Below are 23,872 nucleotides of genomic sequence, written 5' to 3' on the forward strand. Positions count from 1 at the left end.
GTCTCTGTAGTGAGAAGGGAGGTTGGTAAAATTTAATGAGTAGATGAATTTATTCCCTATTTCTTGGGAAAGCATCATCATTCTGAAAATTGTTATCATCCTTAAATATATAATAAATGTGAAAGCTCCTTGTAAATTAAATACCATGTAAATATTTGGTTTCATCCCTTCGTCTTCCTCTTCCTTCTTCCATGCCATCATCCCTCCCGGCGTGTAGTCTGACGATGGTGCGTTGTGGAGAAAGAAACTCCCCAGTATTGCATAAGCTGACATACACCGCCTGATGCCAGGGGCTCACGTGTTAACTCGTGGTCACTGAAATCATCAACAACTGGGTGTAAGGAAAGCTTGATTACAGATCTGAGGTGAACCTTCAGTATTTCAGGATGGAAAACTACTTTTTTCATTCTTTTCTTTATCTCCTCATTCCTTCATCCCACCAACGTTTATGTGGTGAAAAATAACAAACAAAAAGATAAATGGGACTTGGCCGCCTTCGGATAGCTCGTATCTTACCAGACAAGCAAAATGATGAAATCAGAGTGATGACAGCTAATCCAGACGTGTGTCCAGAAGGGTACATTCAAACTCTTTCCTCCTCCTGTCTTCGGCGTTCATTCCTAGAGCGGGGACGAGACCCATAGAGTTCTGTGAAGGGAGCAGAAGGTACTTCTTTATTTCTGGTCAGTGGCCCCTCGGGCCGAGTTGTCGAACCGGCACAGCATTAGGAGGGAAGGGCCCGTGAGGTTTTTGTTATCTCCCTCGGTTAGGAGTCTTCTGAAGTAGGAGAGGTCCATTAAAAATGGTCCGTACAGCGTAGCATTGGCTGTGGTATCCGAGTTGAACGTCTCGTGTCCGATGCCTGACGAGTTATCTCGGGACGTGGCAGGTGCTGCAAGCTCAGGGGACTTCCGGCCAGGTCGGCAATACGCCGTCCTATTAGGAAAGTGGATGTTCCCCTGCTTTCGTAGGCATCCATCGCAGACATTGTGGAGAGTGAATTTTTGTGAAAGACATTCTCGGTTGTCCATGATAACGAGAGTTTTATCTTTGTGAAATTTCCCAAACCTGGAGAGGCAGCTTCCGGTTCATAAGGGACATGGCAACTTGAGAGAAGACAACAATCTCAGTTGAAGGTGTGCCTCCTGGTATCTTTGTAGTTTTTAAAAAGAAATTTGATTCCAGTTTGTGACATTTTTTTCTTTTTAATTAGAAAAAAAAGGTGGTTTGTTTTTTCAAGAGTGGCATTGTTTTGTTTTATTTTTTAAAAAGTTTTTATTTATTTATTTGACACAGAAAGAGAGAGAGAGAGAGAGCACAAGCAGGGGGAGTGGGCAGAAGAAGAGGGAGAAGCAGGCTCCCCGCTGAGCAGGGAGCCCAACTCGTGCTAGATCCCAGGATCCTGAGATCACCTGAGTCGAAGGCAGACGCTTAACTGACTAAGCCACCCAGGCGCCCAGAAAATAAAGTTTTTAATTTATAAAAATATAATTGAGTAGGGTTTTTGGTTTTGGTTTTTTTAGTTTTTTTGGTTCTTTGTTTTTTTTCTAATTGATACAAAAGAAGCATTTGCTAAGTGAAAGAAGCCAGGTCTTTATGATTCCACCTATATGACATTCTGAAAAAAAGGCAAAACTATAGGAATGGAGAATAGGTAAGTGGGTGCCAGGATTGGGGGTCAGAGAGAGGCAGCGAGAGAGGGAACACAAGCAGGGGGAGTGGGAGAGGGAGAAGCAGGCTTCCCACCAAGCAGGGAGCCCGAAGCAGGGCTCAATCCCAGGACCCTGGGATCATGACCTGAGCCGAAGACAGATGCTTAATGACTGAGCCACCCAGGCGCCCCTGTGCTTTGTTTTTATTTTTTTATTTATTTATATATTTTTAAAAGATTTTATTTATTTATTTGACAGAGATAGAGACCGCCAGCGAGAGAGGGAACACAAGCAGGGGGAGTGGGAGAGGAAGAAGCAGGCTCCTAGCGGAGGAGCCTGATGTGGGGCTCGATCCCATAACGCCGGGATCACGCCCTGAGCTGAAGGCAGGCGCTTAACCGCTGTGCCACCCAGGCGCCCCTGTGCTCTGTTTTTAAAACAAAATCAGTAGCTTATCATACTCCTCTGTTTTATTATCTCTTCTTCTTAATACACTGGGATGTCATGTATGTATTCCAACCCATGGAAGTTGTGCCGTGACTTTGGATGTCTCTATTGTAAGCTGCCTGGGATCCCCTTTACAGCAGGGCTGGGCATAATTTTTAAAATACCATGAACCACACATGCCCACAATGACTGTAGAATATTCTACTGTTGCAGCTTAAAAATCAACACAGTATTTGCTCAGTATCATAAAGGGCATGTTTGCAACTTTACCCAATGAAATGGAAAATTTTGGTAACTGGTAAGAAATTGAGAAACAGGCTTCTCAGTCACTATTTACTCGTCTAAAAGAACAATTCCTTGACAGGAAAACAGAATCACGGCTTTATCTGAGCAGGGTAGTTCTTTTCATGTGTATTATTCATTTAATTAGGAAGCTGGGGGGCCTTCTGCCTTGAAGATTTTAACCTCAAGGACTTCCTGTCAGCCCTCAGGGCCTGGAAGATTCTTAAGTGGAGAAGCCTTAGCTCCCCCTTGCCCCTTCTTAGGGCCTGTCTTGTTGAGAAACCATTTTTATTCTTGGACAGATTTAGCCCTGCTTTTACCCTGGTCCTTCTCTTAATTGGGGCTCCGTGGACAGGAGAATGCAGCTTGTCAAACAAAACTGCTGACTAAGCCTGGCCTCCAGTTGCCAGGGCAACGGGGACGAAGACAGAGCGTTTGGGCCGGAGGCCTTGGAATTCTTCTGGCAGGTCTCACAGATTTCTGTTAGGCCTGACAGCCACTACGGGCCCGGCTGGCCAGCTGGCCGGCCTCGAGCAGCCATTCCTGACAGGGGCCCGGGAGGGACACGCCCGGCTGTGAGCAGCACTGCTCTGGGAGAAGAATCTGGAGTCTGGTTTTTGTCATGTAAAGAATAGCTATTTAGAGAGGTGAAAAAGTGTCGTGTTATAGCAGACCATGAAGCATAAATGGTGGCTATTTCATAAAGAGTCTTTCCTTGAGACAACTATAATTTAACTTCTAGAAAAGCATTTCTCATAGAATTAGGTTTCAGGGCTGACTAGGACATCAGAGGTCATGTCGTCCAACCACTGTGTAACTGCATCTGTGGCAGCCTGGCTACTTAAGTCATTCATTGATTGTTCAGCAAATGCTCCAGGTACTAAATGCACACCAGGGAGCAAATGTGGTCCGTACTCTCCAGAGAGCTTCAGTTCTAGCTTCCGGCAAGTCCCAGAAAGAGTCCATTTTCTCAAAATGCCCTGGTGCTCCCATGTCGTTGAAGGGTAATATCAATTCGAGTCTTTGTACGAGGACCCTTTTTTAAAATGTTGTAAATTGAAGACATTTTTCAAATAGGGGGTCACCACGTTTGCACAAAAGAAAAGCAGCCTCGTGTTTCTGATCGTCATAAGATCACCAAGGTGTGAAGAAAAGACCATTTCAAAATCCATTCAGCTATTTTTTTAAGTGAAGAGGGAATATCCGAATTGTGACGTTTTCCTTAATGTGATTCTAAGGGGTAACGGAGATTATAGAATAACACAAGAATTTGGTATACATCCTGAATTGAAGGAGCGACAAACAGGCCATGGATAATCATTATGGACTCAACAAATGTCTTCCCCAAAGTGTTAAGAGTTTCGACTGTTCTTTCATACCAACGGTCTGGCGGCTGAGCATGTGTGATGAGGTATTTGAAAAAGGGAGGCTCCAGGAAATGTGACAGTGAATTTCTAGAATCTCTTGGCACAGAGTTAAAAAGAAACTTACATTGGGAATTTTTTTTTTTCTATAAAGAAGGTAAATAATTCAGCATTCTGCCTCTGAAGTCCCCGAGGGTTTTGGCAGAGACAGCAACTTTTCTGCACCAGAATAACTATTTTAATGTTAGGATTTCAAAATATTGTCTTTATTTGATTTTTTTTTCATTTGTTTCTACTCACCCCACCCTTTATAATTAAAACAATCCAATCCCCCAGTTTTGTGGAACCCCTGGCCCCACACGCTCCCATCACGGAGAGCCCCCTCAGAAGGGTTATTGTCATCTCGCTTCTCTTTGAAGTCCATTCCAGTGAGGGCAGGAGCTGGCTGGCTGTAGGCACTCCCTCAGCCAAGGACAGACAGGGCTGCAGGATGCTTTCAACTGCTGTTTGCTTTCTCACCTCCTCTGTTGATTTATTCCACAGGCAAGCTGCAGGCCAGTGGGGAGCTGGAAGGAAAGGAGGTTTGAGGTTTGCTTCCAGGGACATGTTCAACTTACAAATCAGCATTTGTCTTTCACATCCCTCTCGCTGTATTACACCCCACCCCCTTCCCCAGCTGCTAGGAAAGGGGTTTGGTTTTGTTTTTGTTTTTTTTTTTAACCCACATATAATTATTTGTTTCAGAGACCTAGATGGACAACCACAGACTCTGAAAGAGATTCTCAAGCCCTTATTTTGCAACAGTCTTTCCACCCTCAGCTTGAATAGAGAAAAAAATACCGTTATGGCAGGGGACGGGAGGGGTGGAGTTCCTGGGGGCAGCTTTCCAGATCTTTCTGAAACCGGTCTTTAAAATCTGAGCTTACAACTGTGCTTAATGTGTTGTGAATTCCCAGGACACTAACTCCACCCATATACATGGAAAAGAACCATAGAATATGTCTAATTCAATTTTTTTCCCAGTTGGGCAAGGGAAACTGTGTTCAGGACCCAAAACTGGCTGTGCCACCCAGTCCTCCTCCATACGGCCTGAAGGAAGAGGGTTGGTATTTTCATTTGGCAGCTGGGAAAATAGGCTCAGAGAAATGAGATAACTTGCCCAAGTCCCACAGCCAGTAGGTGAAAGAACCGAAAATTTGAGGTCTTCTGATCTCAGCCCTTGGTTTTCCTTTCTCTGCCACACTGTCAGTGTGACGGCTAGGAGAACAGACTCTGGAGCCAGATCTTGGGAAGAAAGTTTGCTTAACTTGTCTGTGCTTCAGTTTCCTCTTCTGTAAAATGGAGACGGTTGGGTTGTCGTGAGGATGAAATGCTAGAAGTGTTTAGGACAGTGCTTCCCACATAGTAAGTGATATGCGAGCTTTAGCTGACATATCTTCCTCCTGAAACATACAACACTGTCAGTAACTCATTCTGTTGACTGCCTCTTTGGACCAGGTTCTTTGTAAATATGTTTTTAAATCTAATAACAGCTCAGCAAGGTGAGTTTTATAAGCTGTCCTTTTTTTTTTTAGATGAATAAACTACCAAGGAAGATGTTATAGTTAGGCAGTAACGGAGCTGGGATTTGAACTCCAACCTTACTGACTCCAGGGATGCTTTTTCTCCTGTGCCAAGCTTTGAACATGTCTAATAGCATTTAGCCTTCCACAGCTGTTTGAGATCTCCAGTGGCCAGTAGCCCAGAGAATTGAGAGAGCCAGTTGCACCACTCAACAGGACTACTAACTAGAAAGCACTTCATCAGATCTGTCTCAAATCCTCGGCAGAAGGAATCTATCTTCCTTCTTTCATGTGATAGTTCATGAATAGTTTGAGAACCAAGGTATACCCTTCAGGTCTCCCTTCTGGTTAAACAGTTCCCTGCTTCTTCATGAGATACGATCCCCTGGTCTCTTGCAGCCTGCTTTTTCTCCTCTGGTCACTCTTTGCAAAGTGTAGAACAGAGGCCGATGCAGCCTTGCCTGTGGAGGCTGGCTAGAGGTAGGCAAGTCTGTTGGAATAGCTAGAGAAACAGTGCTGATCTGCTACCCGAAATGGAACAGAGGTTTGGAGCATGGAGATATAACGGAGATAGGACCCACAAGGCTTGGTCCTTGTCCACATCTGTCTCTCTAGAATCCTCCGTCAGGTAGGGCACTGTCTGTGTTCATTGCTATATCCTTGCTGCCGAGAACAGAACCCGGCACCTGGTAATTTCTGTAGTATTGAAAAATAAATACAGGTACAAATGAATGAGTTGTTATGGGGGCTGAGGGAGTCAGTGGACTTGGATTTTTGCACTGGTGTGGGTGGAGATAGCGTTAAGAGAGAGATTGAAGTTGATAGGAAGAGCTGCTTTGGGGTCAGATGAGGAGTGAATTGTGAGACGTGGGGTATCCTACCCCAGCGGGACACCTTATTTAGGAGTCCAGAGCCAGGACAGGGGGAAGCTGGTGGCTTCCTGTGGTTTTGGTGGTCAGGGAAGGCATTCTGGAAAAGTTGGTACAACAGAACTTCTAAGGGTGGGTGAGATACAGCTAGATGAAGAGGGACCCAAAGTAGGAGGAGTCTAGGAAACTGAAGGCTTGTTGGGGAGGACAGGGTGGGGGGACCCTGGGAAGGTGCCTGTGACTAGAGCTACTGGACTAGAGTGGAAGTGGGAGATGAGAGTCAGACCCAGGGACTCAGATGGGCCTCCAGTTTAGCATTTGTGCTGCCTAGACTGGGGGGAGCTGGGGCCCCCGCAACGGTTAGAGCAGCTGCCACACCCGCTCTCCTTGTTGGAGGCCTGAGTCTAGTCCTAGACCAGCCGTGGCTGACTGAGCCTCTGTTTCCACATCCGTGTGCTTAGTCCAGTGCCACTGGCTTCTGTTTGTGGTTTAGCTGTTTTACCTTCGTCAGTCTTGACTGCTGCTTCTTGGTCAAACCAAAGTCAGGCGTGTAGGGCAGCAGATGTCATGTGGTAGCCAGAATCATCCTGAGTCTGGGATTTAATTTCATACCTAAATTTAGTTGTTATTTTTGAAAAAAATCCTCCCTTGTTTGGATTCAAATGTGTCAGTGATGTTAGTCCTTTTATTTCCAAACTTTGGGTTTTGTACTGCTCTTTTTCTCCTTCAATTCATGAGCAGAAATAGGAAAGTATTTTCATTAAAAAAAAAAGGTACTTCTAAATATGGAACGATTACATTATAAAATATAATTAAGTGAAATGAAACTTCTCACTGTGCTCCATGTATATTAAAAACTAATTTTATGTTATACAAAAAAAAGCTTACAGACCTGTCCTTATTAAAAAAGAAAGAAGAAGAAAAGAAAGAAAATTTGTTTTCTTAGCTTTTCTGACTCATCGTGATGAATTTCACACTTGGATTTAATCCTTCCAAGGTGAAAGTTGACCGGGAAGAAATGTCAAACCACTCAGTGTGGACCAGTTCCACACGATAATGTGACTTCTAAGATTGTTTGGTTTTGTTTTCTGGGATTGGAATACAGAACAGGAGATGATAATATTAATTAACATTTATTAAATGATCTTGTGGGTAGATGCTGTACATTATCCCCACTTTATAAATGAGAACAGGTGGGGCACCTGGGTGGCTCAGTCGGCTAAGGGTCTGCCTTCAGCTCGGGTCATGATCCCAGGGTCCTGGGATCAAGTCCCATGTTGAGCTCCCTGCTCAGCGGGGAGTCTGCTTCTCCCTCTCCCTCTGCCCTTCCCTGCTGCTTGTGCTCTCTCTGCATCACTCAAATAAATACAAAATCGTAGAAAAAAAATAAATGAGGAACAGAGAGTTTAACTGGCTAGGAGATGGTAGAGCCATGGTTCACATCCAAGCATCTGGTCCCAAAATTCCTGATTCTGACCACTGTGTCGTCCTGCTTATCTTGTGTCTTAGGAGCAGGGAGGAGAGCAGTGTGATCATCACACAAGGATGGAGTTTGTGCCTGGCCAGTTGAGATGTATACATAGGCTGTTATTTGAATTATATTTGTGGTTGAAGATGAGAATTGGATGGTCTTAGTGTATTTTTTCTTTTATTACTAATCACCACTTAAAATATTCCCATTTGAATTCCAGTAATAGTTGTCATTTATTCATTGAGCAAATATTTATTGAGTACCTGCTGTGTGCCTAGACTATTACAGGCAGCGAGAATATAGTTGTGAACATGACAAATAAGATTTCTTCCTTCGTGGAGTTTTCTAACATTCTAATGGGATAGACAGAGAAAAGTACTTAAGTTGCTATGAACAAAAGTTAATGCAGTCTCTGAAGGGATAGCATTTGTAGGAGGCAGACATGAAGTGAGGTATGAACTTTGGGAAGATCTGAGGTGTATGTTCCAAGCAGAGGGAACACTTGTGCAGATGCTGGCAATGGGAGGAGCAGCGGGAAGGGGGTGAGTGAGGGGAACATGTCAGAAGGAGAGGAAATGGACAGGGCTGTCATATAGGGCTTTGTGGGCACCATCCAGATGGGCGAAGCCAGGGGGCCAACATGATCATGTTGGCGGCTGTGTGGAATGACTTGTAGCCCAAGAAATAATCTTGGAAAGAGTGTTGACCTCTGTGATAACTTTCTAACTCACACTAGTCTGATTTATATTTCAACGTTATTCTTCAGGTACATTCAACACCCTTTCTGTATTCTGTCTCATTTGTTAGTCATTAAAAGGTGGAAAGTGATAATGTGAGCCCCCTACAGACAGAACATAGCATTGCGCCTTTGATGACATGGGGTCAAGCCATCAAAATAGTTGGGAAAATAACCATGCTGAGGAATGGAACTTCAATTATCTTTAATTCAAAATAGTGGGAACAGATGTGAATTGGCAGATGGCACAGTGAAACATTTTCCCCAATATGGTATAGATTCTTTCAGCTTTGGTTATTCTAGTCTTTTGAATTTTATTTATATATTTAACCATAGACAAGCTTTCTCTCAAAAATACGTATTGTATCTATTTGAAATATGCCAGGAGTAATTTAAATGAAGAGTAAAGTTTAGAACTATATATTTTATAGCTAGTTTCTGATACTTTTACTTATAATTTTAAACATTTTACTTTCATCTTATATGTTATTATAGATGACAAAAAATATATATTATGTGTGTGTGTGTGTGTGTGTATATATATATATATATATTTTTTTTTTTTATACAGTGAAGTTCCAGAAATAATTCTTACTATATTTAAATTCAGACTACCTGGATATGAGAAATTCAGCTAGTATTCTTAAGACTTACGGTGTGAAAATTTTGTCAGATATAAGGAAATGCAGTAATCTCTTCAACTTGTATGTTTAAAAGAGCATCTGTTTAGAGGAGCATAGGGGAAGGAAGGGAAGAATAAGACAAGACGAAATCAGAGAGGGAGACAAACCATGAAAGACTCTTCATCATAGGAAACAAACTGAGGGTTGCTGGAGGGGAGGGGGGTTGGGGGATGGGGTAACTGGGTGATGAGCATTAAGGAACGCATGTGATGTAAGGAGCACTGGGTGTTATATGCAACTGATGAATCATTGAACTCTATCTCTTAAACTAATAATGCTCTATATGTTAATTAATTGAATTTAAATAAATTAAAAAAATAAAGGAAACGAAAAAAAGAGCATCTGTTTAGGGGTAAACCCCACATTTATTCAGAATGGTTATAAAATGGATTGTGCTAGTTAAAGTTGATTCTTTATGTAATGAAGGTTGTTGCCCAAAGCATCTCTGCAGTTACGGCTCATAAAGAACTAGAAATGATATCATTGTCTAGATGTTTTCAGACTGGTTTGTGTGTGTGGGTGTGCTTGGTGGACTCTAGGCTTCTCACAGCGGTTCAGTCCTGTTCTTCTGTATGAGGCCTTCAGGAGAGCTTTGGTTGCAGAATAAGGTTTCTAGGGGCGCCTGGGTAGCGCAGTCGTTAAGCGTCTGCCTTTGGCTCAGGGCGTGATCCTGGCGTTCCGGGATCGAGTCCCACATCGGGCTCCTCCGCTGGGAGCCTGCTTCTTCCTCTCCCACTCCCCCTGCTTGTGTCCCTCTCTCGCTGGTTGTCTCTCTGTCAAATAAATAAATAAAATCTTTAAAAAAAAAAAAAAAAGAACAAGGTTTCTAATGCACACTGGCCTGCCATGTAAAAACATCTGTCGGGAAATAATTTAATTTTTCTAGATTTATTCAGAAGTTACTTTGAAGATTAAAATGATGGACTAAAATCACCTCTAAAAAAATATACCCCTTTTTTGTTGTTGTTTTTTGCTTTTTATGGATAACTAAAGAAAATTTGTTAGTTAAATATTCTGGTTATTTGCAACCTGGATGAAGAGAAGCGAGCCAGAAGCCCTTCCTAGGCAGGATGTTTATTCCAGTATAAATTAACAATGCAGTTTCTTATCAATCAGATGTCTCACGTTTTGTAAGAGTCATGCTACCATAACTCCTCATAACAGTACAATGAACTCTAGTAACCGAAAGTTTTTATTGCCGATGACTTCACTAGACTTGTCTAGACAGCAGTTACTCTCTAAAATCATAGCATGTTAGGGCTGGAAGAGATCTAACAGAGATACCGTAATTTAAATGGCCTGAATATTCTGTTTGCCATTGTAGCCATGGTTTTGGGGTTTGAGGCATGGGAAGACCAATGACTTCAGGCTGAAAAGTGGGAAACTGATAGGCATAAATATAGGAAGGGCCTAACTTGGGTTTTGGATGCAAGTGTAAGCATATAAAAGTATTCTTCTCTGGAAAGAGCAGCAAATTTGAAAGGAATTTGATGTCTGCTCATGTTTGTCAAAATGGGAGAGACTCCCTGGAGGTTTTACCTAGAGAAAGTAATTGCAGTCAAATTCATAACCTTTTGGGTTGACTCTCTTTGGCAGAGTCATGCCAATCAAAACAAAATAATTCTAGCGTTCTGATTTTTTGCTAATGAAATCCATATGCTATCAGTGTGGTGTTAGTGGGATTTGGATTGGCTCTGCATGGCTCCCCACCCTTCAGCCATTTTAATCAGGTCAACAGAATGACTAGTCAAATAGAAAAACCGATGGACTAACAGACTTTTTCACTGGTTGTTCTGTTCTCCTGGTGTTGACATAGAACTGCCAGCTATGATTTGATGGAGAGCCTGACTTTGTAATTCCGCAGCTTTATGGGCCTGTTAGTGGCAAAGACCAGAATGTTCTTGCTAGGCCAAAGGAGTTCAACTGCTTTGATTAATTTAGATTTGCTCTGAGCACCTGGGATAAAAATAGCTTTGTCTTTGAGAAAGTGTCTTGACTTAGGTATTTAAACACTTAGGTGGGTGGGACAGTCACTACCTAAGTGTCCTAAGGTAGATATTAGCTGAGCTTCTCATTAACTTTGTGAATGTGAGAAAGTGACTATGCCTGGAAGACTTTCTCCAGAGAAGGAACAGTAATGATTTCCTGATGATTTTGACTTATTGGGAACACACATGAAGTGCTTTGTGTTTGGTGAAAACTTTTCATGTGAAATCTACTTTGCTCCGATCCTTGTGACAATGAGTGAATAACTTGCCTCTCCCTCTGTCATATTTCTGTAGGAAGCCGCCCTCTGTAGACAGCTCCCCATGGAAGCCGAGACTCTGGCCACGGTTCAGGCTGCTGTCAACCCGCCAGCCATGACCCCAGACATGAGATCCATCACTAATAATAGCTCTGATCCTTTCCTCAATGGGTAAGTTAACATTTTGGAGTGACTGACTTATTTTTGCTTTCTTTTATTATGTGGTCTAGAGTATAATGGGTCTTTGTTTATGTTGGGGAAAGGTGGCGAGCTGGGATCTTGGGGTGGGGATCGAGGGAAGCTCTCCATTTCCTGATGTTAGTAATTGTACTATGGTTGTGTAAGATGTCCTTGGGGAAGCTGGGTGAACAGTACACGGGAACTCTGTATTCTTTTCACATCTTCTGTGTGGGTCTAAAATTGTTTTACAATAAAAAATGTAATTAAAACAAAGATGATGTTTTTAAAATATGAAACATATGAGCAGAAGGAAAAGATAATTTAGCCAGAAATATGTTCATGAGTAGAAGTAGTCAAACCTTAATTGTAGCTTTTTTTTAATGTTTTTTTTATTATATTATGTTAGTCACCATACAGTACATCCCTGGTTTCTGATGTGAAGTTCGATGATTCAGTAGTTGCGTATAACACCCAGTGCACCATGCAATTGTAGCTTTTTAAACCCAAATAAAGGGCAGTTGTCTATTTCCTGTGTCTTTTCTGCCCTTGCAGAGGCTTGTAGCAGACAAGTACAATTATGAAAGTTAGTACAAACAGAAAGGGAGGTAAAAACAAACAGTAACTGAAATAATGAAGAAAGGAAATTTTTAAATTGTTGATTTAGAAGTATTATAAATATACAGAAAAATAGAAAGAACATAGGATTTACCCAGGTATCCAACACCCAGATTTGCCATACTTCCGTAGATCTTATTTTTTTTTAAAGTATTAATAGTAATATTTAAACCATCCCCACCACCACTGAAATGTTTCTTTTTCTTTTTCCCTCCCTTGTGGGAGCCACTGTCCAGAAATTGGTGTGTGTCCATTACACATATTTTTATACTTCCGATTGCTTGTTAATGTGTGCATTCAAATATAAGCAATATTCAACACTTTCTTTTTTTTTAAATTTTACATCAATGGTATCATAGTCTATACGCAGAACAGTGTTCAAATTATTATTTTGAGATAAAAAGGAAATCAGCATCAATTTACTATGAATGGCCAGGTTTTTTTGCCCAGTCTTTTCATCTCACTGACATTGGTATGCATGTTGGAAAACTAATGGGAGGTGCAAGGTGGCTGCCCTCCATTCCCTGGAAAGTTGGGCCGCATGACAGAAGTAGACCAGCTGAGGGGTTTCATGGCCGTGTTTTGATTTTGGAATTTCTTGGCATGGGCTCACATTGAAGTGTCTCCATCCTTTGCTTCCCAGAGGGCCTTATCATTCAAGGGAGCAGAGCACTGACAGTGGCCTGGGGTTAGGCTGCTACAGTGTCCCGACGACTCCGGAGGATTTCCTCAGCAACGTGGACGAGATGGACACAGGTGGGAGCAAAGCCTGCAGGTCCTTGCAGTGTGTTTGCCTTTTCATATCGCCCCTTCGGTCATCTCAGTTCTAATTCCAACCAGAAACACTTCATCTCAACAATAACAGAAAATGACACGTGAAAAGCCGCCCAAACCCCAGAGGCACTATTAATAAATTCTCGTCCCTTCTCCTTAGTTTATACAAATACAGTTTTATATACAGGGATAGGATTTTAAATTCTTCTTCCGTCTCTCCCTCCCTCCCCTCTCTCTTTCTCTCTTTTTCTTTCTTTATTTTGTCCTTGCTTCATGTAGCCCCTGCTCACAGTTGCATCAATGCCACTGTCTGCTCTGCCATTCTTCCACAGTGCGTATTTATGCTGTTCTCCTTGCAGCTGTAATGTATGGGCCACTTTTTCTCTTGAGAAGTGGAACTGGTTTACAGTTCTACCCACATGCGAATGTTTTCGTGTCCTTTGCTGCATTTGGGAAGCAATTGGCAATGGGCATTTGAAAAGTTAAGCCACTCAGAAGATTCTAAATTGTCAGCTCCCAAGTCTCAACATGGTAACGATGTCCTCCCTCAGCAATTAAAGAGAAGAGTCAGGGTGCTTTTGACCTAGTCCCCCTTTTAGGCCAGGCCCCAGCTGGCTTCTGGTCCTGTCTCCTCCTCAAGGAGTGAGGCCTCCAATTGCAAAAGCCAGATTTGGTCGTCTTAGCCACAGCCAGATTTAATTATAAAGTCCTAAACTCCCAGAGGATAGTGTAGGACCAAAAATAAATCATGACTGAGGGGTCCACTATTTGGAATTATTCATGCAAGTTTCTTCTCCTCTGTCATCACTGATGACAGAAAAGTGATTGTCCTGCGAGGAAAAGAAGTGGGGGCCCCTGGGTGGCTCAGTCAGTTCAGCGTCTGCCTTCAGCTCAAGTCGTGATCCTGGGGTCCTGGGATCGAGCCCCACATTGGGCTCCCTGCTCAGCGAGAAGTCTGCTTCTCCCTCTCCCTCTGCCTTCCAGTCCTCCTGCTTGTGCTCACTTTCTCTCTGTCAGATAAATAAAACAAAATCTTAAAAAAGAAAGAAAGAAAGAAAGAAAGAAAGAAAGAAAGAAAGTCCTTTCCCCAGTGCCATTGTCCACAGTGCCTGTGTTTGTCACACTGTGTTCTTAGATGACTGTCGTCTGTATCGTAGTCTCTGAAGCTAAACCACCAGTCAGACAGAGGCAAGGTCAGCCAGGCGCCTCAGGAGTACACTAGGTTGGAGCAGCTGCTTTGGGGTCTCTCTGCAGGTCGTCATCGATGTGTTTAGAGGATGGCACAGACTGTCTTGTGAGGAGTCACACGGGAATAGTCTGAAGTGTTTGTTTTGTCACTCGTCGATTTATTACTTCAGTTTTTTCCCTCCCTCCCGCCTCCCTCCCTCACTTTCTTCATCTGTCTTTATTTTTTGGTGTGAGATTTACTTTGTCCTCTTTGGAACAGCCTTATGAAGTGGCTCCTTCCTATATTTAATAATTGTTTGCTTTCATCTTTTAAACACTGGGAAACCAGTAAAGATAAAAAACAAAAGTTAAATTAAAAAAAGACTAAGGAGATCTAAATCTAAGCCTGACCATTAAAAAAAAAAAAGATGGATTCTATTCTATGGGCTTTTTTTTTTTTTTCTAAGATTTTATTTATTTGTCTGAGAGAGAGAGCACACAAGCAGGGGGAGTGGCAGGCAGAGGGAGAGGGAGAAGCAGGCTCCCCGCGGAGCAAGGAGCCCAATGTAGGACTCGATCCCAGGATCCTGGGATCGTGACCTGAGCTGAAGGTAGACGTTTAACCAACTGAGCCACCCAGGCGTCCCTGTGGCTTTTAAGAATGGTCTCAAAGTAGGGAATATTTTGAAGCCAAAATATGGAATTAAGTGGTATTCTGGAAAGAACATAGTCCTTGTAGACAGGCAACCTAAGTTGAATCCCTGTTTCTCTACTTCTTGGTATTGACTTTGGGAAAGTGATAGAACATGCCAAGGCCTTGGATTTCTCACCTATAAGTGGGAGTAATATGCTTACTTCATGGAGTTATGGGGAGTCATGAGATCACAGAGCTTGGCCCAAAGTTCTCTTCCCCCGCTTCTGAGAGGCTGAAGTAATGGACAAATTGAACTTGATAAATGCTAGGCTTCCATGTTAACCTGGTTAAGTGGGTGTCAGCCCTGGAGTTTAGGGTCATGTCTGTGAAGTCTTTCTAGGAAGTAGGCATGAACCTTCTCAAGGAAAGAAAAGTAATACAGTAATAAGATGAGGAAAAGCTGGGGGGTGGGCACAGCTCCAGTGTGGCTAGAAAAGGCCTATTAGATTCACTGACCACATGTTGAATGGAAACAAGCCAGCTAAGCACACTCCCTTTGCAAATCACACATGGAAACAACAGCTGGATGTGGTGTGGAATAGAGTAAAGGGAATAGCAAGAGCAACGGTTGAAAAGTCATCCACTCTTCCAGAATATTCTGCAATAATTGTACCCTTTTAAGAATTGCCTGGATTTTGTCTCTCCTGCTTTTTAATGGATAAAACTGTTAAAGACCAAAAAGATCACTCTGTGATTGCCAAGTTGATTCAAAAAGAGATAATTTAAGATTGCTAACCTTAACGAAGACTCTTGTAATGAATCTTCTCATGCTTTCCATGTCTGAGGAGAAGGGATAAGAGAAATTCTTTAAAATAGATTTTGTTTGGCTAAAAAAAAAAAATGTGTTCTTGAGTTATTAGAAAATGTCTATGGAAAATCAGTAGAGATGAATGGTTCTGACTGGAGATGAGGAAAAAAGACACCCAGTGCTTGAGATCGGAGAGTTCTTCAGGGCACATACTGTTTTCCAGCCACATTTCCATCTGTTATGGTCTAGTGGGTAGTAAAAGTTACTTGGGATTTCCTGTTCTGTTTTGATGCTGTTTTCTACAACATCAAATTTGATGTTGAGGTCACGTTAAACTTGTCAGATTTGATATTGAGGTCACGTTGAACTTGATTTAATTTCCCAAATTACTGCCTTTTGCAACGAAAATCCTCTAACATATTGCCAAGAGTCATTGATATTATATGGGTTACAGAAGAGTCATTAAGCTTTGCTATCACCAGAAGGCAAGTTCGATTATGTCTCCCTCATCACTCGGAAAGATGTAATTTTTCTCCTTGGAAAATGCATTTGGTTAAAATGCATTTTCTCCAGTTTTTCTCAGAATAATGAAATTTCTGCACGCAGTTTCAGGAAGGTTACCATACTTACAAGACACAAAAGCTAATTTAACAAGTTTCTTAGAAATGATTGTAGGTTCAAAGCTGGCCTTAGTTACGAAGCTCCTCAGAAAATTGATCAGGGCTATTTGAATTCGCCAGAGGTTCTGATAGTGGGTAAGCAGCAGTGATTGAGTTCCTAGGTTTTCTGTCTCTCAGCACAATCAAGATTTATTGTACTTTTGTATTTTTATAAGTTTGTATGTGTGAGTGATGCCCAGAACCGTGGATGTGTGGCCGACGGTATACGGTGCTTTACTCCAGTGTGTGAAGAAGGACCTATAATCCCAGTTGCAGATGGGTACACTGAGGGTCAGACAAGTTACGTGTGTCTAAGGTCATACAGCCAAGGACCCCAGTCCACTGGCACAAAAGGCAGTATGTTTTCTCCTACACTGTTATTCATAAAGAACATTATTCTTCATGTCATATCCCAGACATCTCATTTTCCCACAACGGCCTTTTCTCACCTGTGTTCTGTGGACTCCAGTTCCATTAGGATATAAATTCCGCCGGAATAGGATTGGATGATTAAATGGGTTGAGGTAATAGTGGCCTAAACAAAGTAAAACAGATCTCTTTACAATAAGACTTCTTAAAACCTTCATATGTTCACATGCATTGTGACTCGTACGCATTGTGAGAAAAGTAGATAGTTGTGGGGTGCCAGGGGTGTGTGTGTGTGGGGGGGGGCGGTGATCTACAGAATTCTCTTTAAAAAATACTTTGAAAATGATCCCTAGGGCCATCAGTGAGGCCAGCTTTTTAATAACATGGTGAAAACTCCTCACTGCTGTCTGTGAACATAAGGAGGGATGACATGGGTGGATACAAGCTTCACAATGAAACCCTTAAGAGTATAGCTCTGTGATAAGGCATTTATTACAGGGCGGCACTCTCCCCTCTTTCACAAAATAGCTCTTCATGCAGCTGCCGGGGGAAGGCGCAGAGGTCACAGGGCGGATCCACAGTGCCTTCCCATGCTTCTTTCTGTCTCCTGGGCTTATTATCCATTCTGGGCGCTGTCTGCCCAGGACAAATCGAGATTCACCCGGCGTCTCTGCATCCCTTATGAGTGAACATCACCAACTCCGTTTCGGGAACGTTGGTAGCTGAACTTTTTCACAGAGCTGAACTATTTCAGACCGGCAGCAGTAGAATCTTCCATTTAAAGGGAAGCACTGTGGAAATGAAGGTGAGCATTGGGTTAACTCTTCAAGAGCTGACGGAATTAAAATGGTCGTTGTCTGTTCTATTTTAGGGGAAAACGCAGGACAGACACCCATGAACATCAATCCGCAGCAGACCCGCTTCCCTGATTTTCTTGATTGTCTCCCAGGAACAAACGTTGACCTAGGAACTTTGGAATCTGAAGATCTGATCCCCCTCTTCAATGACGTAGAGTCTGCGCTGAACAAAAGCGAGCCCTTCCTAACCTGGCTGTGATCACTAGCGTTGTAACTTGGACGCAGCCGTGACCTGACATTTCCTGGGCCTCTTGGCAAAAAGCAATGGAGCAGAGTAAGTCTGCAGGTGTACCACTTTCTGCCTCCATGACTCCATGCTCCCTCCTTTCCGTGCGGCCAGTTTCCTCATTGCCTGGATTCGATTGACAGTAGCTTAAGTGAAATAGTTAAATGCTCTGTTCTCAGTTTCTGCCGGCCTGCGTTCCCGTGACGGGCTATGCAGCGTTCCTCTGCAGACCTGAGGAAGCAGAATTGCTTCTCTCTTTTTCTCTCTGCTACCCCATGACTAAGTTTGATGGGTGTTAGTTGAAATTTATACATCAAATTGATTATAAACTATAAAAAGCTGACCGCAGGCAGTGACTGTGACAGGCGGCTCGGTCCAGGAAATGTACACAAAATTTGACCTGATTGACAGTTTCAGAAACTGTGTTGATGACAGTAGTACCGAATGCTTTAAAAAAATATTTAACTCAAGCTTTAAAAATCATTGTATGGATAGGAAATCTGTGCTGTATGGAATACAATGTAGTTTTGAATCCATGCTGGTTCTGATGGATCTTTTTACTCTATCTGCAAAGGCACACGTGGTCCTCTTGTAGTTTGTCCGTCATCATTACTTTACTGCATAGCGTCTAGACAGCTCGTCCTTCCAGCAGAAGAGGAGCAGGAACGTGAGTTCCTACCCTACAGACCTTATGAAAGAGACCAGTTTGGTACTAATTATGAGCATTTATTAAACAAAACTTTTTTTTTTAAATTACAAGTTGGATTTTTTTTAATTGCAGCTTAGAATTTGATGTTTATTTTATAAAGCACTATAATTTTGTAACTGTTGACAAAGGGCAGCCAAATGTTTTTGATAAATCGGTGGCGACTGTATTTTTTGTCTTTTGAAACCGTTCTGAAAACATCAGGACGACATAGCTTTCAACCCGACAGCACACACAGTAAACTGTTGCTTTTTAAATGCTGAAGCCTTATCAGTTTTGCTTTCCAGATTTCAAGTGTTTAAGATAATCTTATCTATGAAACTGTTTGAAGGATGAAGCAGATCTCTGACTGACGTGTAAAAAAAAACCCCAACAACCCTCTGAAGGGTGTATGGTGGAGACTTGTGTTTCTGATTTCAGTAAAATGATTCCTAAGTATATTATCCTAACCCTGTTTGCTACAGTTGGTATAAAAAGGCATGAAATATGTACTCAATACCTCTTATGTAACCAAAAACATTTTTATTAGCTTTTAAGGACTGAGAGAGAACATCAGGTTCCCCGGCGTGCACTCTGCCTGCGTTGCCCATGAAGTCCTCAATCGTTGAATATTTTGAACTGACATTATTTATAATCTATGAATTTAATATCTTTTTTGAAAGACATTAATAATTCAGGTCTCTGAGAGGAACCTTCAATTCCCAAGGGGGCTTATCTGTCGGGGATCTTAAATTTAAGATCTTTTTCCACCTACCAGAATAGAGGCAGACAGCATACGTTTTATCTGGTTGGAAAGAAGGCAAGTGAAAAGGTCAGAGATGAAGTAGTGAAGTCACGGTAGATAGTGGAAGGATGCTAGTTGGGAAACGGAAACAGACAAGTTAGAGTACCCCAAGAGCAAGACGAGCAGGATGGTAGGAGAGGTGCCCAAAAGAACAAAAGAGCCATTTTCTACTACAACTTTTATACCGAAAGACTCTGTTGTAGAAGAAAGGGCTTTGGTGCACTTTATGGGGGAGAAGGAGGGGCAGGGCTGGTGTTGCCCTGTCCAGGCTGACGCTGAGCGTGTCTGTGGACAAGAGCATAAGCCTGCTGTTGCTTCCAGCTCAATGAAGTGATTTCTTTTTCCTGAAGGACCTATGGTTTATGTTCTGATTCCTTTTCTCTCTCTCTCTCTCTCTCTCTGAGTGCTCTGAGAGAGATCGGGGTAGATGTTTGTGTTTGCTACTAAATTGAAGGGAGCACAATATCTTTTTCTCTTTTGTGAGCAATAATTGCAAAAAGAGTTGTACATTCTTTCTAAGAAAAACAAAAAAACAAAAAACAAGGGACCTAACAAAACTGAGCAGTGTTACTGTATTTTTTAAAAATATTTTTATAGACTCCTTTTCAGGTTATTAAGGTAAAAGAAACAGATACCCCTCTTTTTTAAAGTAGTTAAAACATCGGTGATTTGTATTATCAATTTTTAGGAGTAATTTTCTAGTAAGCTTGTAGCATTAGAAAACACTAGAAGAATTTTTCTTTTTTAGTGAAATTAGTTGAAACATTTATTAATGAACATAACAGATATTTTTCCAGAATGAAATATGAACCATGACTACGTGTTTACTAATAGACAAAGCCAGATGTAATTTTTTTGTTTTGTTTTTAAGGCCATAAAATATGGCCTTTGTTAAAGAACACTAAAGCTAGAAATCGAAAAGTAAGAACAACTTTTTAAAGGGTTTTTCCTATTATTATAAGTGTTAAAACCCCTGCAGAATTCATGATAAGGTGCTATTTATGTTTCTTACTATAAAAGAACTGCCAGGATATCTAGTCTTTTCAGTCCTAAATAGGTAGATTTCAACATTTCATCTGACAACTTTGCCATGGAAAAGGCATATTAAAAATTGAAATGGAAAAATAATTTCAGAGATCTTTCTTTCAAGGTATTGATATCCTGATAGAACACATTTTCTTGAAGTAAATACATTGTCAAAACCTGTTCGCAATTCTACTAAGTCCAAGTAATTGGTAGAGTTGAGTCTTTAGGATGTGAGATGCCATTTCTTTCACTGACTGTGCAACATGTGGGCAGCACGTAAGACAGAGTAAAACATTTAGTGTGCGGGGGGTGCCCTTGACCCCGGCGTGGCAGAAAAGCTCTCTGTAGAAGAAGGTGAGAGAAGTGTTGCTAATTATAAGTTGTGTTCTTACGACATAATTAGAAAGTAACTTCTGAAAGTACAACTTTTATGAAAAAAAAATAAGCTGTTAAAAAAGGAAATGTAGATTAATTTAATTGGGAAAATGGGCGATTGACAGAGACCGTTTCCCTAACACACTACATCATTTATGTGCTAGTACTTTTAACTTTTTAAAAAATTTACTTCTACGTTTTATAATATGACATATGTGTGTTTATTTTTAATTTAGAATGCCTGCAGAAGGTGTGCAGCCAAATCAATCCTATCAAACCATTTTACCTGGAGTTTGGTACTGGTTTTTACTTCTCTGATTCTGTATAAGAAAAATAAATACAATTGAATTTCCACTTGGAGCCTTTGTCTTTTCATTATTTGTCTATGTTCCTTTTACTCAAGGCTTTGGGTGGTACTGAAGAAGGGCTTATGTAACCCTCCTGGCAGACAATGAAAGAGAAAATTTTGTAGGCCAGCATTGTTTTGGCTCAAATGTCTGGTCTTCAGTATTCTAAATATCCACAGAATCCTGGTTTCCCCTATTATTTGAAGCAAACCACTGAGATTTTTTTAGTGTGTGTATATATATATAGTTTACATCTAATCTATATAATTTATATATAATATATATAATTTTTAAAAAAATCACACTGTCCTTCTAACACCCTCAGAGATTTGACTGAGACATCAGAACTATAGGATTCTCAGTCTTTCCGGTGTTGTTAACATTATAGCGTGGCTTCTTGTTATCAAAACGAAGACCAGCTTATCATTCATTCTGAGTGTGGCCTTGTGACAGTATATTTTCTCTGCCCCTGAGTCCCTTGATTCTCACTGTTGTGATATCTTTGTCCACTCCCACAGAAACATAAGGTGAGAGCACTCAGTAAAAGAGTGTTTTCAAGCAGGAACTAAACAACAGAAAGACGAGATGCTGGTGGGAATAGCTTACCAACATTCCAGAGCCTTAAGTCTCATGCATTCTTTTTTAAAACAAAAATATTTTTTTTTTTAAATTCCAGGATAATCGATGTACAGTGTTATATTAGTTTCAGGTGTACAATGTAGTGATTCAACAATTCTCTGCATTACTCAGTACTCATCACGATGAGTGTACTCTTAATCCCCATCACCTATTTCCTTCATCCCTTCACCCACCTCCCCTCTAGTAACCATCAGTTTGTTCTCTGTAGTTAAGAATCTGTTTTATTATTTGTCTCTTATTTCTTAATTCCCACATACAAGTGAAATCATACAGTATTTGTCTTTATCCGACTTATTTCACTGAGCATTAAACCCTCTAGATCCATCCATATTGTTGCAAATGGCAAGATCTCATCCTTTTTTATGGCTGAGTAATATTCTAGTGTGTGTGTGTACACTACCATTTCTTTATCCATTTCATCTATGGATGGACATTTGGGTGCTTCCATAATTTGGTTATTGAAAATAATGCTGTAATAAACATGGGGATGCATATGTCTATTCAAATTAGTGTTTTCATATTCTTTGGGTATATACCCAGTAGTGGGATTACTGGATCATAGGATAGTTCTATTTTTGTGTTTTGAGGAACCTTCATAGTGTTTTCCTCAGTGGCTGCACCATTCCCATCAACAGTGCAGGAGGGTTGCTTTTTCTCCACATCTTCACCAGCACTTGGTTCTTGTTGATTTTAGCCATTCTGACAGGTATGAGGTGATACCTCATTGTGGTTTTGATTTGCATTTCCCTGATGATGAGTGATGTTGAGCCTCTTTTCATGTGTCTGTGGCCATCTTCTTCTTTGGAGAAATGTCTGTTCATGTCTTCTGCCCATTTTAATTGGATTATTCATTTTTTTTGTTCTTGGGTTGTGTAAGTTCTTCTATACTTTGATTACTAATCCCTTATCAGATGTATCATTTGCAGGTATCTTCTCCTATTTGGTAACTTGCCTTTTACTTCTGTTAGTTGTTACCTTTGCTGTGCAGAAGCTTTTTATTTTGATGTAGTCTCATGCATTCTTCTTAAAAACCATATTTCAGGGGCGCCTGGGTGGCACAGCGGTTAAGCATCTGCCTTCAGCTCAGGGCGTGATCCCGGCGTTATGGGATCGAGCCCCACATCAGGCTCCTCCGCTGGGAGCCTGCTTCTTCCTCTCCCACTCCCCCTGCTTGTGTCCCCTCTCTCGCTGGCTGTCTCTCTCTCTGTTAAATAAATAAATAAAATCTTTAAAAAAAAAAAAAAACCATATTTCATCATCACTGCCGAGGTAACTAACATGCGCTCCTTGTTGAAAATGTTATAAATACCAACATGTATAAGGTAAAAAGTGAAACTTCTCCATCCCCCAAGTCTCACGCTTTAAAAAAATTAGTAAGATTTTTTTCCTATAAGTTGGATTTTTTTAACAGAAGAAAAATTATACATGCTATTTTCAAGCTTTCATTTTTTTCTCTTAATAATAATAATGATATTACTAATAGTTACTGATCATTTACTATGTGCCAAGCACTACGCAAAACACTTGATACGTATTTAATTTAATCTGCATAGTGACCCTATCATTTCAATATTAGCCTTACTTGATAGATGAAGAATTTAAGAGGTTAAATCTTTTACATAAGGTTACATAGTAAGCAACAGATACATGGAATATCTCATGAGCGTCTTTCCATGCCAGGACATATAGTGTACACTGGATTATTGTTAACAACTAATATTTTGTATGGATGTCCCCGATTGCTGGCCGGTTGATTCTTTTTAGTTTTTGCCTTTACGGGTAGTGCTGCAGTAACCAGCCTATTCTCGTGTGAATATGGCTGGAGGATAAATTCCTAGGAAAGGAGCCTTGACATCATGCGATCTTAAATTTTGATGGATTCTGTCAAATATTTTTGAAAGAAAAGACTGTACCAATTTATACTTCCAATAACAACAAATGCAAAGCCCTGTCTCACCATTGCCAATTGAGCTGAATATTGCCTCTTTGTTTTGTTTTGTTTCGTTTTGAAGATTGAGTTTTCCTACAAACGTGCAGTTTCAAAAATGAAAATAATCAAATTTGATTTGAATAAACATTAAAACTGTGGGTTTTTCCCCCACTGTACATTCCATAAAATATTAGGGAAAATATGTAGAATATATGAAGTTCAAAAATTGAATGAAAAATGTATTTCCTATCAATAAATAAAATACAGATAAGTCTCTTGTTTCTGTTTTTCTTCCAGCTTCATCAAGATATAATTGACATGCTGTATAAGTTTAAAGTGTACAGTGTAGTGATTTTATGTATGTATATATTGGAAAATGGTTACCACAATAAGGTTAGTTAATACTTGTATCACCTCACATAGCTACTTTTGTGTGTGTGTGTGTGTGTGGTGAGAACTTTTGGC

General features: G+C 40.9%; 1 protein-coding gene across 1 annotated transcript in view; it reads left to right on the forward strand.

Moving 5' to 3' along the window:
- WWTR1 (WW domain containing transcription regulator 1) overlaps nt 1–20,845 on the forward strand; it is a 126,785-nt gene extending 105,940 nt beyond the window's left edge. Inside the window, exons 4-6 of the mRNA XM_008711024.2 lie at nt 11,349–11,482; nt 12,750–12,862; nt 17,389–20,845. Coding sequence (XP_008709246.2) covers nt 11,349–11,482; nt 12,750–12,862; nt 17,389–17,573 — 432 coding nt within the window. The 3' untranslated portion in view covers nt 17,574–20,845. The remainder of the gene's footprint in view (nt 1–11,348; nt 11,483–12,749; nt 12,863–17,388) is intronic.
- Nucleotides 20,846–23,872: the final 3,027 nt, after the last annotated feature.

Source organism: Ursus maritimus, unplaced genomic scaffold (genome assembly GCF_017311325.1).
Source record: "Ursus maritimus isolate PB19 unplaced genomic scaffold, ASM1731132v1 scaffold_20, whole genome shotgun sequence".
Classification (NCBI taxonomy): domain Eukaryota; kingdom Metazoa; phylum Chordata; class Mammalia; order Carnivora; family Ursidae; genus Ursus; species Ursus maritimus.